This window comes from Carcharhinus amblyrhynchos, chromosome 7 (assembly GCF_965287045.1).
Source record: "Carcharhinus amblyrhynchos chromosome 7, sCarAmb.v2.hapA, whole genome shotgun sequence".
NCBI classification, from domain to species: Eukaryota; Metazoa; Chordata; class Chondrichthyes; order Carcharhiniformes; family Carcharhinidae; genus Carcharhinus; species Carcharhinus amblyrhynchos.
In genome coordinates, this window is record NC_137330.1 from 101,364,856 (window position 1) to 101,379,298 (window position 14,443).

At 44.4% G+C, this 14,443-nt stretch overlaps 1 protein-coding gene across 3 annotated transcripts in view; it reads left to right on the forward strand.

The window, feature by feature from the left end:
* Nucleotides 1-14,443, forward strand: part of LOC145345157 (uncharacterized) — a 214,415-nt gene that overhangs the window by 165,620 nt on the left and 34,352 nt on the right. For all 3 annotated transcript variants that reach the window (XM_080192832.1, XM_080192833.1, XM_080192834.1), the window contains 2 exons: nucleotides 3,481-3,626; nucleotides 9,933-10,059. In XM_080192832.1, the coding sequence (XP_080048958.1) occupies nucleotides 3,481-3,626; nucleotides 9,933-10,059 (273 nt within the window). The remainder of the gene's footprint in view (nucleotides 1-3,480; nucleotides 3,627-9,932; nucleotides 10,060-14,443) is intronic.

The window sequence follows — 14,443 nt, forward strand, 5'->3', positions numbered from 1 at the left end:
GTTAGATGCAAGATACTAGCATGAAAGATTGACTGACTGGCAGAAGGCAGAGAGTGCGGACAAAAGGGTCTTTTTTTAGGATGGCAGTCAGTGACCAGCGGAGTTCTGCAGGGGTCGGTGTTGGGACCACAGCTTTTCACTTTATGCATCAGTGATCTAGATGAAGGAACTGAGGGCTAAGTTGGGGCTAAGTTCGAAGATGATACAATGGTAGGTGGGGTGACAAGTAGTATGTAGGAGGCAGGGAAGCTACAGAAGGTTAGGCGAGTGGGCAAAGAAGTGGCGGATGGAATACGAAGTGGGAAAGTGTGAAGTTATGCACTTTGGTAGGAAGAATAGAGGCATAAACTATCTTCTTAATGGGGAGAGAATTCAGAAATCAGAAGTGCAAAGGGATTTGGGAATCCTAGTTCCAGATTCTTTGAAAGTTAACTTGCAGGTTGAGTTAGTAGTTAGGAAGGCAAATGCAATGTTAGCATTAATTTTGAGAAGACTAGAATACAAACACAGGGTGCATTGCTGAGGCTTTATAATATTCTGGTCAGACCACATTTGGAGTATTGTGAGCAAATTTGGGCCCCAAATCTAAGGAAGGATGTGCTGGCCCTGGAGCGGGTCCAGAGGAGGTTTACAAGAATAATCCTGGGAATGAAAAGCTTGATGTTTAAGGACTTTGGGTTTGTACTCGATGGAGTTTAGAAGAATGAGGGAGGAGCTCATTGAAACTTGCAGAATACTGAAAGGCCTATGTTGGTTGGATATTTCCATTAGTAGAAGAGACTAGGATCCAAGCCTCTAAAACCAACATGAGGAGGAATTTATTCAACCAGGTGAATCTATGGAATTAATTGCCAGAGAAAGCAAGGTCATTGAGTGTGTTTAAGACAGAGATAGATATGTTCTTGATTGGTAAAGTGATCAAGAGTTATGGGGAAGAAGTGGGAGAGTGGGGCTGAAAAACTTATCAACCATGGTTGAATGGCAGAGCTGACGCAATGGGCTGAGTGGCCTAATTCTGCTCCGAGATCATATGGAGAACTTGGGCAATAAAACATGAAGATCGTTACTCAGTGAGATCCGGTGAGAGGGGCAGCTGAAGGAATTCTGAGGCAGCTATACTTTCTTTTGGAAATGCAGAGTTCATGGAGTTTAATTTACCATCAAGAATGAACTTGTGAATCAACTTCATGAGCTCTCTTTTGGATGTAATGAGCACCTCTTCTTCTCAATCTACTGAGAAGCCAATTCGCCATTGGGGGTCAATGCATATGCAATGACAAAACCAAGAAAGATTTCTCTACCAAACTTGGCCAAATTTTCTGTGGGCTTCGAAGGAGGGCAGACTTATTATTCTCAGAGACTTCAACCCAAGAGTTGAAAGAGATTCCAATTCCTGGAATGGTGCTAGTGGCAAGGAAAGAATTGGAAATGTCAACCCCAATGACATTCTTCTTCTTGACAAATGTCTAATTATGTCTAAGTATTTTGCCTTTGTTTACTTATCTTCACCAATATGCTGTTCCACCAGAAGAACAAGTACAAAACTTGTTCCAAGCAGCTGATCAATTATGTTATAATTTGTGCCCAGAATCATGATAGCTTAACAACCGGAAAAATAACAGGGGCTGATGATTGCTGAACCTATCATCAACTTATTCATTACATTATGGCCATCAAACTAGCTCCCAAATGATTGATCTTTCATGAATATCTCTTTTGTTATACCAATGTTGAAGCTCTGAAGGATCCAATCAAAAGAGACTGATTTGAACAATGCTTTAGGGAAATCTTCCAAACTTTAGTCAAGACCATAAGAGTGTCTGCAGTGCTTAGGATGTCGTTAAGTCCAATATTATCAATGCCTGCAAAGAGGCATATGGTTTTTCTATAGGGAAACAATAGGATTGATTTGATAAAAATAATCAGGAATATCAACAAACTGATTGAAGTGCCTCAGAATGATCTGAACTCAAAACAAAAGAAACTGGCTTACCAATAAGTAAAGGCTGAGGGACGAAGGTGCACCGGCAATATGAAGAAGATGTAATGGACAGACAAAGCAAAGGAAATTCAATATCTTGCTGACATGAATGAAATCCTTAGCTTCTTCACTGCCTTGAAGGCCATCTATGGCCCAAGTACTCATGGACCAGCTCCTCTGGGGCCTAAGGGCAAATGAAATCTGATCAAGGAAAGAAAAACTGTCAGCACCCATTGGATGTGAGCATTTTGGTAACCTTTTCAGTCAAGAATCAATTGCTGGCAAGAGCATTTTCAACTTAATGCCACAACACTCAATTAGAAAGGAGCTTGGAACTCCGCCAACACCTGTGGAGGGGATGAAAGCCATCACACAAATGACAAATAACAAAGCAGCAGGAGGTTGTGGAATTTCCGCTGAAACCTTTAAGCAAATTAAGGAGGGGAATTAACGTTAAAGTTCCTTATTGTACAGATCTGGAATGAAGATGTCCCGAAATAGCTCAAGAATGCCACAACTATGACAATCTTCAAAACAAAAGACGTATCCACATGTGAAAATTACAACGGAATCTCCCTGTTTTCCATTGCAAGAAAGTTCATCCCCAAATCCATATTAATATATATATTAACCCTTTGTATAGCATCTTATTGAATGTCTTTATGGAAATCCGGGTATACTGCATTTATCGTTCTCCTTTATCTACCACCTTGACCAAAAGACACAGGAGCAGAATTAAGCTACTCAGCCCATTGAGTCTGCTCCACCATTCAATCATGGCTGATATTTTTCTCATCCCCATTCTCCTGCCTTTTCCCCTTAACCTCTGATCCCCTTATTAATCAAGCACCTAACTATCTCTGACTGAAAGACTCTCAATGACCTGGCCTCCACAGCAGAGAGAGGCCTATAATGGCTGTTCTTCCCTTCCCCTCCTAACCATGATATGCTATGATCAATTGCTATCAACTGCCACTGCCATCATAGCTGAAGTCAGTAATGATGTGTTAGCCAAGGATTAGTCTAAAACAACCAATCTGTCACTGCATGATATTGCACACTGAATGAAAAGATCCAGCTTAAGTGGCAACAACACTTATGGTATTTCTCTGGAACGAATTGCTGGAGGACTGATGGCTCAGTTGTGTATCTGATATTGGCAAAGGGTAGAGCAATCAATTCCTATCATATTTGTCAATCGTCATGGGTTTGAAATGTAGTGATTATCTTTTCACTTTAAAATCCACCAGAAGAGTCTCTGCATACAGCACATCATTATGCCTTATATCGTTAACTTTTAGTTAACTTTTTAAAAAGATTATATTGGTAGACTGGAAGTTGAATTTTTTGGCATTCATTGCAAACATTGGAAAAGTTAAGTTACTTCTCTTTTTTGGTTTCTTGATTGAGATTTTTATTTTTCTGGAATATGCAGTAATTTTCTTTCTGAAGGGAATTATATATCTGTTAAATGATTAATGTATTTTTTTTATGCACAGAACTTGTCAACTCCAGTCATTGTACTGTACAATGAAACAAACTTTTCTGAGAAAAGTAGAAATATTGAAGTGCTGGGGCCGATTCCAGACTTACAAGATACTGATTACGGATTGAGGACGGAATCTATAGATGTGCTCAGTGGAACGTAAGTCCAATTTAAATTATTTTGAAACAATAGTCGACAGTTCAGCTACTGTTTTTTTGCAAAAACATTAAGAACATAAGAACATAAGAAATAGGAGCAGGAGTAGGCCATCTAGCCCTTCGAGCCTGCCCCACCATTCAATAAGATCATGGCTGATCTGTCGTGGCTCAGTTCCACATTCCCGCCCTCTCCCCATAACCCTTAATCCCCTCTCTTATCAAAAACCCATCAACCCGCGTCTTAAAAATATTTAGGGAGGTAGCCTCCACCACTTCAACGGGCAGAGAATTCCAGAGATTCACCACCCTTTGAGTGAAGAAGTTCTTCCTCAACTCCGTTCTAAACCGCCCCCCTCTTTATCTTGAGGCTGTGCCCCCTAGTCCTACTGTCCTTTCTGAGCGGGAAGAGTTTCTCCACCTCTATCCTATCCATCTCATTCATCATCTTATATGTCTCAATGAGATCTCCCCTCATTCTTCTAAACTCTAACGAGTACAAGCCTAGTTTATTCAGCCTCTCCTCATAGCTCAACCCCCTCAACTCCGGCATCAGCCTAGTAAACCTCCTCTGCACTCCCTCCAAGGCCAAAATATCCTTGCGTAAGTACGGCGCCCAAAACTGCACACAGTACTCCAGCTGCGGCCTCACCAATGCAGTATACAGCCGCAGCAAGACCTCCCTACTTTTAGCTGCTGAAAGATCCCTGCCATTTAATTCCAGTGACTTTGCTACAATGACAATTTTAGTACTTGGCCTGTCTATTGTCCTTTATTCTCAGAGGGTGCCCACACTCACTGGGCAATCCTACCTACATTACGTGTGAAACTGACTGTATTTCAAAAGTACAACATTGGTTGTGAGCACTTGGGGGATGTTCTGAAGTCATGAAATGCTCTGACTATCCTTTTTTGTTCTTCCTTTACTGAAATGGTTTTTCTGTCCACTAACAAATCATTGAGTCATAGAAACTTCAGGACCACAGAATATAATCATCTAATGATTAGTCTAGATGGTGATCTTATATCAAGAAAAGTGCAATTCATAGATTTCTAATCTAAAAAAAACTCTGTGTGGAATATATGCCACTACTTCCCCCAAAACTGCACCAACAATCATTCTTCATTCTGGGATTCCATTCTCTCTTCTCCAAAATGCTCTCTTTCCTAGTTCACAGGTGTAGTTTTTCCCTTCAATATTCATTATATTTACATGAACAATGTGACTGTCAGACCTTCATCTTCCAGTTCACAAGAACTAAACTCTCTCCAAATTCACAGAGATATTTCACCTCTATCTGATTGTGAAACAGTGACTGAGCTACTTTCTTCATTATTCATAGCTGCTTTAAGTAAAGAAAACATTCTTAAGTTGAAAAACTAAAAGATGTCTTTTCAACATATTCTATCATCTTAAAAGGCAAGCCTCCTGAGTTCTATTTTGAGCTTGTGGAATTGTGTAACAAAAGATTCTTGTCTTGGCTTGAACCATTGCTATCAATTTAACTTCTGTCAAATGACTAAAATACAAGCTATGATATATGATCCTGAGGGGTCTTGACAGTCAATTTGGAGAGGATGTTTCCTCTTGTGGGGGTCACTGTTTAAAAATTAGGGGTTGCCCTTTTAGAACAGAAATGAGGATATCTTTTCTGTTAGAGGAGTCTTTGGAATTCTCTTCCTCAAAAGGCAGCGGAGGCAGAGGCTTTGAATAATTTTAAGGCAGAGGTGGATAGGTGAGAATGTGGAGATGAGATTATAATCAGATCAGCTATGATCTTATTATATGGCAAAGAAGGCTCAAAAAGTCTCACTGCTGCTTCTAGTGCATATTTTGTAATAAGAACGAACAAATGCCTCATGTAGTGGCTGTGGTACTGGACTTAAAACCTAGAAGCCGTGAGTTCAAATGCCAGCATGGCATATTTAAAGTTGAATTCAGGAAGCACACTGGCCCTGGCTCTGTTGAGGTGCAACCTGTTGGCATGTATAGGTCCCATCTCCTCCAGAATGGGTGCCATTATTCTTTCTCCTGCATCATTTGCCCTGCCACGCATTCAAAGAACAAAGAAAAATACAAGAACAGGTCCTTCGGCCCTCCAAGCCTGCACTGACCATGCTGCCCAATTTAACTAAAACCCCCTACCCTTCCGGGAACCATATCCCCCTATTCCCATCCTATACGTGTACTTGTCAAGACATCCCTTAAAAGTCACTAATGTATCCGCTTCCACTACCTTCCCTGGCAATGAGTTCCTGGCATCCACTACTCTCTGTGTAAAAAATCTGCCTTGTGTATCTCCTTTAAACCTTGCCCCTCGCACTTTAAACCTGTGCCCCCTAGTAATTCACTCTTCCACCTGGGAAAAAGCTTCTGACTATCCACTCTGTCCATGCCTCTCATAATCTTGTAGACTTCTGTCAGGTCGCCCCTCAACCTCCATCGTTCCAGTGAGAACAAACCAAGTTTCTCCAACCTCTCCTCATAGCTAATGCCCTCTATACCAGGCAACACCCTGGTAAATCTTTTCTGTACCCTCTCCAAAGCTTCCACATCCTTCTGGTAGTATGGTGACCAAAATTGAACACTATTCCAAGTGCGCCCCAATTAAGATTCTACAAAGCTGCAACGTGACTTCCCAATTTTTAAACTCAGTGCCCCGGCTGATGAAGGCAAGCATGCCGTAAACTTCTTGACTACCTTCTCCACCTATGTTGCCACTTTCAGTGACCTGTGTACCTGTACACCCAGATCCCTTTGCCTATCAATACTCTTAAGGGTTCTGCCAATTACTATCTATTTCCTATCTGTATTAGACCTTCATCTGCTCTGCCCTCCGATTTCTATACTCACTGGCATTGGGATTAATGTGGTGATTACTACCTTTAAGGTCCTGCTTTTCATTACGTAATTCTTGGGATATAAGTATCCCCAGCAAGGCCAAAATTTATTAGGCATCCCCTATTGCCCTTGCTTGCTAGTCTGCTTTCTAGATCGGCAACTAACTGCTCACCAATGCTCAGTTTGTGTTCCATAAGGGTACTCTACTCCAGACTTCATTACACTCTTGATTGTTCATCAAGAGCAGTATTCTCCAATATATTACCCGCTAACTACATGTAGCAAATTGCATTTCTGATTAGCAAGTAAAAAATGAGTAATGGAGACTGTTAATATTCATGTTCTGCGTGGCATGCACCTTCTCACCTTTCTGTGCGAATGGGAAATGCACGTTGTACATGCCTGTAATGTGTTTCCTATGGCGGTTAATGCATGTTGCGAATGAGCTGTCACCATAGCTACAGCTGTGGCGTACACCATAGCAGTTCTTATTGGACATCATTTGACCAACGTTGGCTCCATCTGACTGTATATATAGTATGATCTTATCTTAGACCACATATATCCAGTTGTATGTCCTATGACAAATTGCCCTTTAATTCCTGCACTTGTATGAAGCAACTGAACCATTCACAACTACATTGCAGGTAAACAATTAATTTGTTTACTTGATGTGAGAAAAGTGAGTTTCCTTCCTGCAGGCAGAAAAAGACAATCATGAGAAGAAATACAGGTTTGAATTGATACTCTTAAGAAGCATAATTCATCACTTAATACCAGCGCTTGAGACTGCAAAGTTCATTAGCTCGTGTTCAGGGAGGTGGATGGGAGGGGGGGGTGGGTAGGTTGGTGGATGGAGATGATGGCAGCATAGTGAAATTGCCATTGGACTAGTAATCCAGAGGCCCAGACTAATACTCTGGGGACATGGGTTCAAATCCCACCACAGAAATGGCGTGACCATTACCATCAAGCTGGGGAATCAACCCTGGCTCAATAAACATGCCGGGAGCAGCAACAGATATATCTAAAAATGAGGTGTCAACCTGGTGAAGGTACAAGAAAAGACTATTTGAATGCCAAAGAATGGAAGCAGCATACAATAGACAGAGCTAAGTGATTGTACAACCAATGGATCAGATCTAAGCACTACATTCTTGCCAGTTACAGCCATGAATGGTGGTGGACAATTAAACAATTAACAGATATCCTCTATCTCCAATGATGGGAGAGCCCAGCACCTGAATGTGAAAGACAAGGCATTTGCAACAATCTTCAGCCAATGTACAGATTGGATAATCCATCTCTGCCTCCTCCTGAGTTTAACAGTAAGAAGTCTCACAGTGAGTGGAGAGTGGAAACGAAGGGGCAAACCCCAAAAGCTTGTGGGTTTACTACCAAATAAACTTGTTAGACTTTAACCTGGTGTTGTGAGACTTCTTACTGTGTTTACCCTAGTCCAACACCGGCATCTCCACATCATGTCCTCCTGTGTTTGCCAGGATTATGGATGCCAGTCTTCAGCCAGTTCAATTCATTCCATGTGAATCAAGAAATGGCACTGGATACTGCAAAGGCTATGTGAGAACATTCCAGAAATAGTACTGAAGACTCCTGTTCCAGAACTAACTGCACCCCTAGCCAAGCTCTGTACAGCTACAAGAATGGCATCTATCCAGCAATTTGGAAAATTATGAAGGTATGCCCTGTCTACAAAAAGCAGACCAAATCCAACCCAGTCAACAACCGCCCATCAGTCTACTCTTGATCATCAGCAAAGTGATGGAAGAGGTCATTGACAGTCACTATCAAGTCATTTACACAGCAATAACTTACTCACTGACAAGTCAGTTTGAGTATGCTAGGGTTTCTCAGCTTCTGACCTCATTATAGCCTTGGTCCAAACATGGACAGAAGAGGTGAGAGTGGCTGCCCTGAACATTATGGCTTCATTTGACTGTCGCATCAAGGAGCTCGCGATAAACTAAAGTTGCTAGGAATCGGGAAAGAGCTCCACTCTTTTTTAAGAAATAGCCTACGTTATTTATTAAAAGAGGAACTCCTCTAGTACTTTGTAATTTCAGTGCAATATGTCATCAATGGTTTGACATTATTGGGTTTGTGCCTGTGCTGTCACCATATTGTAAGCAGTTGGAACATCACAGAAGTGGAAGGCAGCTGGTTAAGTTAATGTTTTCAGAAAATGAGTTAGAATCATAGAATTCCTGCAGTGCAGAAGAAGGCCATCTGGCACATTGTGTCTACACCGATCACAATCCCACCCAAGCCCTGTAATCCCATGAATTTCCCCTGCTTGTCCCACTCAAATCCATAGCCAATCAACATAACCCGCACACATTTTGGACTGTGGATGGAAATTGTAGCACTCGGAGGGAGCCTACACAGAGACAGGGAGAGAAAATGCAGACTCCGCACTGATAGTCACCCAAGGCCTAAATGAAAACTGAGTCCCTGGCGCTGTGAGGCACAGTGCTAACCACCGTGCTACTGTCTTCGCTGCTTTCAAATGTTACAATTTGCCATGGTGGGATTTGAACCCAGGTCCCCAGAGCTTTACTTTAGGTTTCTGGAACCAAGTCCAAGGAAGGAGGACGACCAGGTTCTCCACTTATCCAGTCCATGTATCAATTTCGAGCACCAAATTGGTGAGAGTTATAGTGGATATGCCGAATTTCCTTCACCTTCTGAGAAGGTGGATGTGCTGGTGTGCTTTCTTAACTAAATTGGTGTGGAAGGACCAGGACAGATTATTGGTGACCTGAACACGTAGAAATTTGAAGCTGTCGACCATTTCCACTTCATCATCTTTGATGTAGGCAGGGGCAGGTCCTCCACTATGTTTCCTGAAGTCAATGTCTATCCCCATCATTTTATTGACATTGAGAGAGAGAGATTATTACCATTGCACCACTTCATCAGATTCTCGATCTCTTTCCTGTGCTCTGTCTCATCATTGTTTGAGAGCCCACCCACTAGAGTGGCGTCATCAGTAATCTTGAAAATGGGGTTGGAGTGGAATTTGACCGCGCAGCCTTAAGTGTATAAGGTGTATAGTAAGGGGCTGAGGACACAGCCTTGCAGGGCACCGGTGTTGAGGATGATTGTGGAGGAGATGTCATTACTTATCCTTACTGATTGCAGTCTATGCGTTAGGAGCCTAGTATCCAGTTGCAGAGGGATGAGCCGAGCCCTATGCCATGGAGCCTGGAGATGAGTTTTATTGGAATAATGGTGTTGAAGGCTGAGCTGCAGTCAATAAAAAGGAATCTGATATAAGAGTCAATGCAACATTCCATGCAACAAATTATTCTGGACAGGAAGTATAAGTCTAGCCTCTTCTTTCCATGATGTGTTTGTTCCAGTATTGGAATCTCAGAAGTTGCTAAAATTGAACTTTGGTTTAATAATTCATTAGTGTAACAAGTGTAATCTCACCTTGATTTGTAGGTGGGTTGCATATGAGAATACTGACTTCACTGGAGAACAATACGTTCTGGAGAAGGGGCTTTACAGCAGCTATGAAGACTGGGGAGCAATTAATTCCAAGATTTCTTCTATTCAACCTGTTCTGTTGGTAGGTGTTTAAGTTTACCCTTTGTGTTTTTAAAATTGACGAGAAAATTGAACAGACTCGGTTGATGACTCAAAAAAATACCCCAGTAATACAAGCGTCTTTAACAAGAAAAAGTGTGGATTTGTAACAAGTTAAATGACTTTTATTTTTGATATTTTGCTATTTTAAAATTGTGGAACAACTATTTGGAACTGAAGGGAAGAAAAATCCGGAGAAAAAGCAAATAACAAAGAACAACCCAGCACGGGAAACAGGCCCTTCGGCCCAACGAGCCCGCGCCGCCGCATCGCCCTACACCTATCCTACCCTGCATGTCTACGAATGGGACCCTACTCAGTCAGATTCAGGGAAGAAATAGTGTCAATTTGGTGGAAACCAATTAGCCTAAGAGCACATCTTTGGGGTGTGGGAGGAAACCGGAGCGCCCGGAGGAAACCCACGCAACCACAGGGAGAATGCGCAAACTCCCACAGACACAGGCCCAAATCCATGTATCTGCACAGCTAGCAGTGCTAGTCACTGAGCTGTTGTGGAGCCCGTCTATCGGTCCAGGATCAAGCACACACACCGACATGAAGTACTAGGCCACTCCTGGACTTCCAAGAGCAGCCCACGCACAACCCGCCGTGTGCATGCCCCTCGCTTGACACGAGGTGGACCTCCACCTGTGGAATAAAGACAAAACATATTAGTTATACAGCCTGCCCTTCCGGTGTCTCCCGAGGTTTACCCTATTTAATAGCCCCTACCATATCCCTCCATTCCCGTTTCACTCATATGCCTATCTAACTGCATCTTAAACGAGTCCAACGTGCCTGCCTCCACCACCCTACTCGGTAGCGCATTCCAGACCCCCACAACTCTCTGTGTAAAGAACCTTCCTCTTACCTCCAAATTATACCTCCCCCCCCTCACCCTTAATTGATGACCTCTTGTGTTCGTACCCAGTCTAGGGAGCAGTCTCTCACTATTAACTCTATCTATTCCCTTCAGTATCTTATATACCTCTATCATGTCCCCTCTCAATCTCCTTCTTTCCAAGGAGAATAGCCCCAGTCTCTTCAGTCTCTCCTCGTAACCCAGTCCCCCCATGCCAGGCAACATCCTGGTAAACCTCCTCTGCACCCTTTCCAGAGACTCCACGTCCTTCCGGTAATAAGGTGACCAGAACTGGACGCAGTACTCCAAATGCGGTCTAACCAACGTTCTGTATAACTGAAGCATTAGACGGCAGCTTTTATACTCTAAGCCCCTTCCTATAAAGGCTAACATCCCATAAGCCTTCCTAACAACGTTCTCCACTTGTGACACAACCTTCATGGATTTGTGGACCTGCACTCCCAGGTCTCTCTGTACATCTATACTCCTAATCGGCCTACCTTTTATCACATAACTCCTCTCTGCATTATTCCTTCCAAAATGCATCACCTCGCATTTGTCAGGATTAAATGCCATCTGCCACCTATCTGCCCACTGCACCAACCTATCTATATCCTGTTGTATCACCTGACAATCCAGTTCTGTACCCGCCAACCCTGCCATCTTGGTGTCATCAGCAAACTTGCTGATCACACCACCTACTCCCTCTTCTAAGTCATTTATGTAGACTACAAAGAGGAGAGGTCCCAGTACCGAGCCCTGCGGCACACCACTGGTCACTGGCCTCCAGCCCGACAAGGTACCCTCCACAACTACCCTCTGTCTTCTATTTCCCAACCAGTTTTCAATCCACCTAACTGCCTGGCCTCGTATCCCATGCGCCTTAACCTTTTCTACCAGCCTACCGTGAGGGACTTTGTCAAACGCCTTACTGAAATCCATGTAGATGACATCAACGGCTCTCCCATCGTCAACCGTTCTTGTCACCTCCTCAAAGAATTCCACCAGATTCGTAAGGCAAGACCTCCCTCTAACAAAGCCATGTTGCGTATCCCTAATCAGATCGCAACGCTCCAAATGCTCATACATCCTACCCCTAAGTATTTTTTCCATTAACTTCCCTACCACCGACGTCAAACTCACTGGCCTATAATTCCCAGGGTTATCCCTACTACCTTTTTTGAACAACGGGACCACATTTGCTACCCTCCAGTCTTCTGGGACCTCACCTGTGTCCAAGGAAGAGACAAAGATGTGCGCCAGAGGCCCAGCAATTTCATCTTTCGCCTCCCTAAGCAGCCTGGGATAAATACCATCAGGCCCCGGAGCTTTATCCGTCCTTACGCTACCTAAAAGCCCTAGCACTTCCTCTCTCGTAATAACTATATCCTGCAACTGAACCTCCGCTCCCTCCAAGAGACCGCACGATTCCGAACCCCTCTCCTTCGTGAATACCGACGCAAAGTATTCATTCAGGAGCTCCCCCATTCCCTCCGACTCAATACACAACTCTCCACTCTTGTCCCTAAGAGGACCAATTTTCCCTCTAACTACTCTCTTGCCTCTAATATAGGAATAAAATGCCTTAGGATTATCCTTAATCCTACCGGCCAAAGCCATCTCATGCCCTCTCTTCGCCCTTCTAATTCCCCTTTTTAGCTCCCTCCTACTCTCTCTATATTCCTCCAGCGCACACTCCATACCCATTTGTTTTGACCTATCATACGCCTCCCTCTTCTTCCTAACCAAGTCTTCAATATCCCCCGTAATCCACGGCTCTCTAATCCTACCTTTCCCATCCTTTCGCTTAACCGGAACAAACCTCCCCTGCAACCATTTCATTTTGTCCCTAAAAGCCTCCCACTTGCCAACCGTGGACTTGCCAGCTAACAGTCCCTCCCAGTCAGTTTGCTGCAGCTCCCTCCTAATCCTGCCATAGCTCGCCTTTCCCCAGTTCAGCACACTTCCGCTTGGACGGCACTCGTCCCTTTCCATTTTTATCCTAAAGTAGACGGACTTGTGGTCACTGTTCGCCACATGTTCGCCTACCTCTACCTCACCCACCTGCCCTGGCTCGTTTCCCAACACTAAATCCAGTATAGCCCCTCCCCTAGTCGGGCAAGTTACATACTGTTCTAGCGACCCTTCCATAACACATTTCACAAACTCCTCTCCCTCCGTACCCCCAGCTCTAGGCCCCCTCCAATTCACTCCGGGAAAATTAAAATCACCCACTACAACCACTCTATTCTTTCTGCACCTGTCCAAAATGCCCCTGCAAATTCCCTCCTCCACTGACTTTGGGCTGTTGGGTGGCCTATAGTACACCCCTAGCAGTGTGATCTCTCCCTTTTTATTCCTCAACTCCACCCACAGCGACTCAATCCCTATCTCTTCCATATCGCCCTCCCTCTGCACTATTGTGATGTTTTCCTTGACTAACAGTGCCACCCCTCCACCTCTCTTCAACCCTCCTCTGTCACACCTAAAACACCTGTACCCAGGAACATTCAGCTGCCAGTCCTGCCCTTCCCGTAACCACGTCTCCGTTACAGCCACCACATCCAACTGCCTCACAAACATCAAGGCCCTAAGCTCATCCGTTTTCCCTGCCACACTCCTAGCATTGAAACAGACACAGTTCAACCCACAAATGTCCCTCGGAACCACCTTCTCCCTTATAATTTTCCTTTCACCCGTCTCTCTCCCAGCCACCTCCCCACCCCCCCTCCCTATTAGTTTAAATCATTCCTGAACACCCCAGCTAACCTCCCTGCTAAGACACTAGTCCCCCTCCCGTTCAAATCCTCCCCACCCCTCCTGTACAGTTGCCTTTCTCTCCTAAACACCTCCCAATGATCTACATAAGTAAACCCCTCTACCCTACACCAGTCCCTCAACCATGCATTCAACTGCATGATCTCGTCATTCTTAGCCCTGCTCATACTGGGCAGCAACCCAGACAGTGCCACCCTAGAGGTCCTGCCCTTTAGTTTGGCCCCCAACTCCCTAAATTGCCTACGGACCTCTCCCCTACTCCTCCTTCCTATATCCCCTTCCCCTACGTGTACTATGACCTCTGCCTGGGTCCCCTCCCCTTTCAAAATTCCCTCTACCCTTTCCATTATATCTTTTACCCCTGCTCCAGGGAGGCAGACCACCATCTTGGAGTCGCGCCCTTGCCCACAGAACCTCCTATCAATCCCTCGGACCCTCCCATCCCCTACCACTATCACCTTACCAGACCCTTTCCGTCCCTCTAAATCAGTCTCCCCTTCATTCCTATTTTTCTGTGCCCCTGCCGACGAACCTTGGGGGGCCTCCGGGGAGGCCGGGGGACCCTGACTACTCTTCTTCTTCCTCTTTCCTCTCCTAACAGTCGTCCATCCTCCCTTCTCTTCCGCCCTTGAGACCTCCTCCTGCTCATGTTTCCCAGCCATTATCTCCTCATTCTCCCTAACTAGAAACGCATCTTCCAGGCGCCCCTCGAGTTGCCTGATCCGGG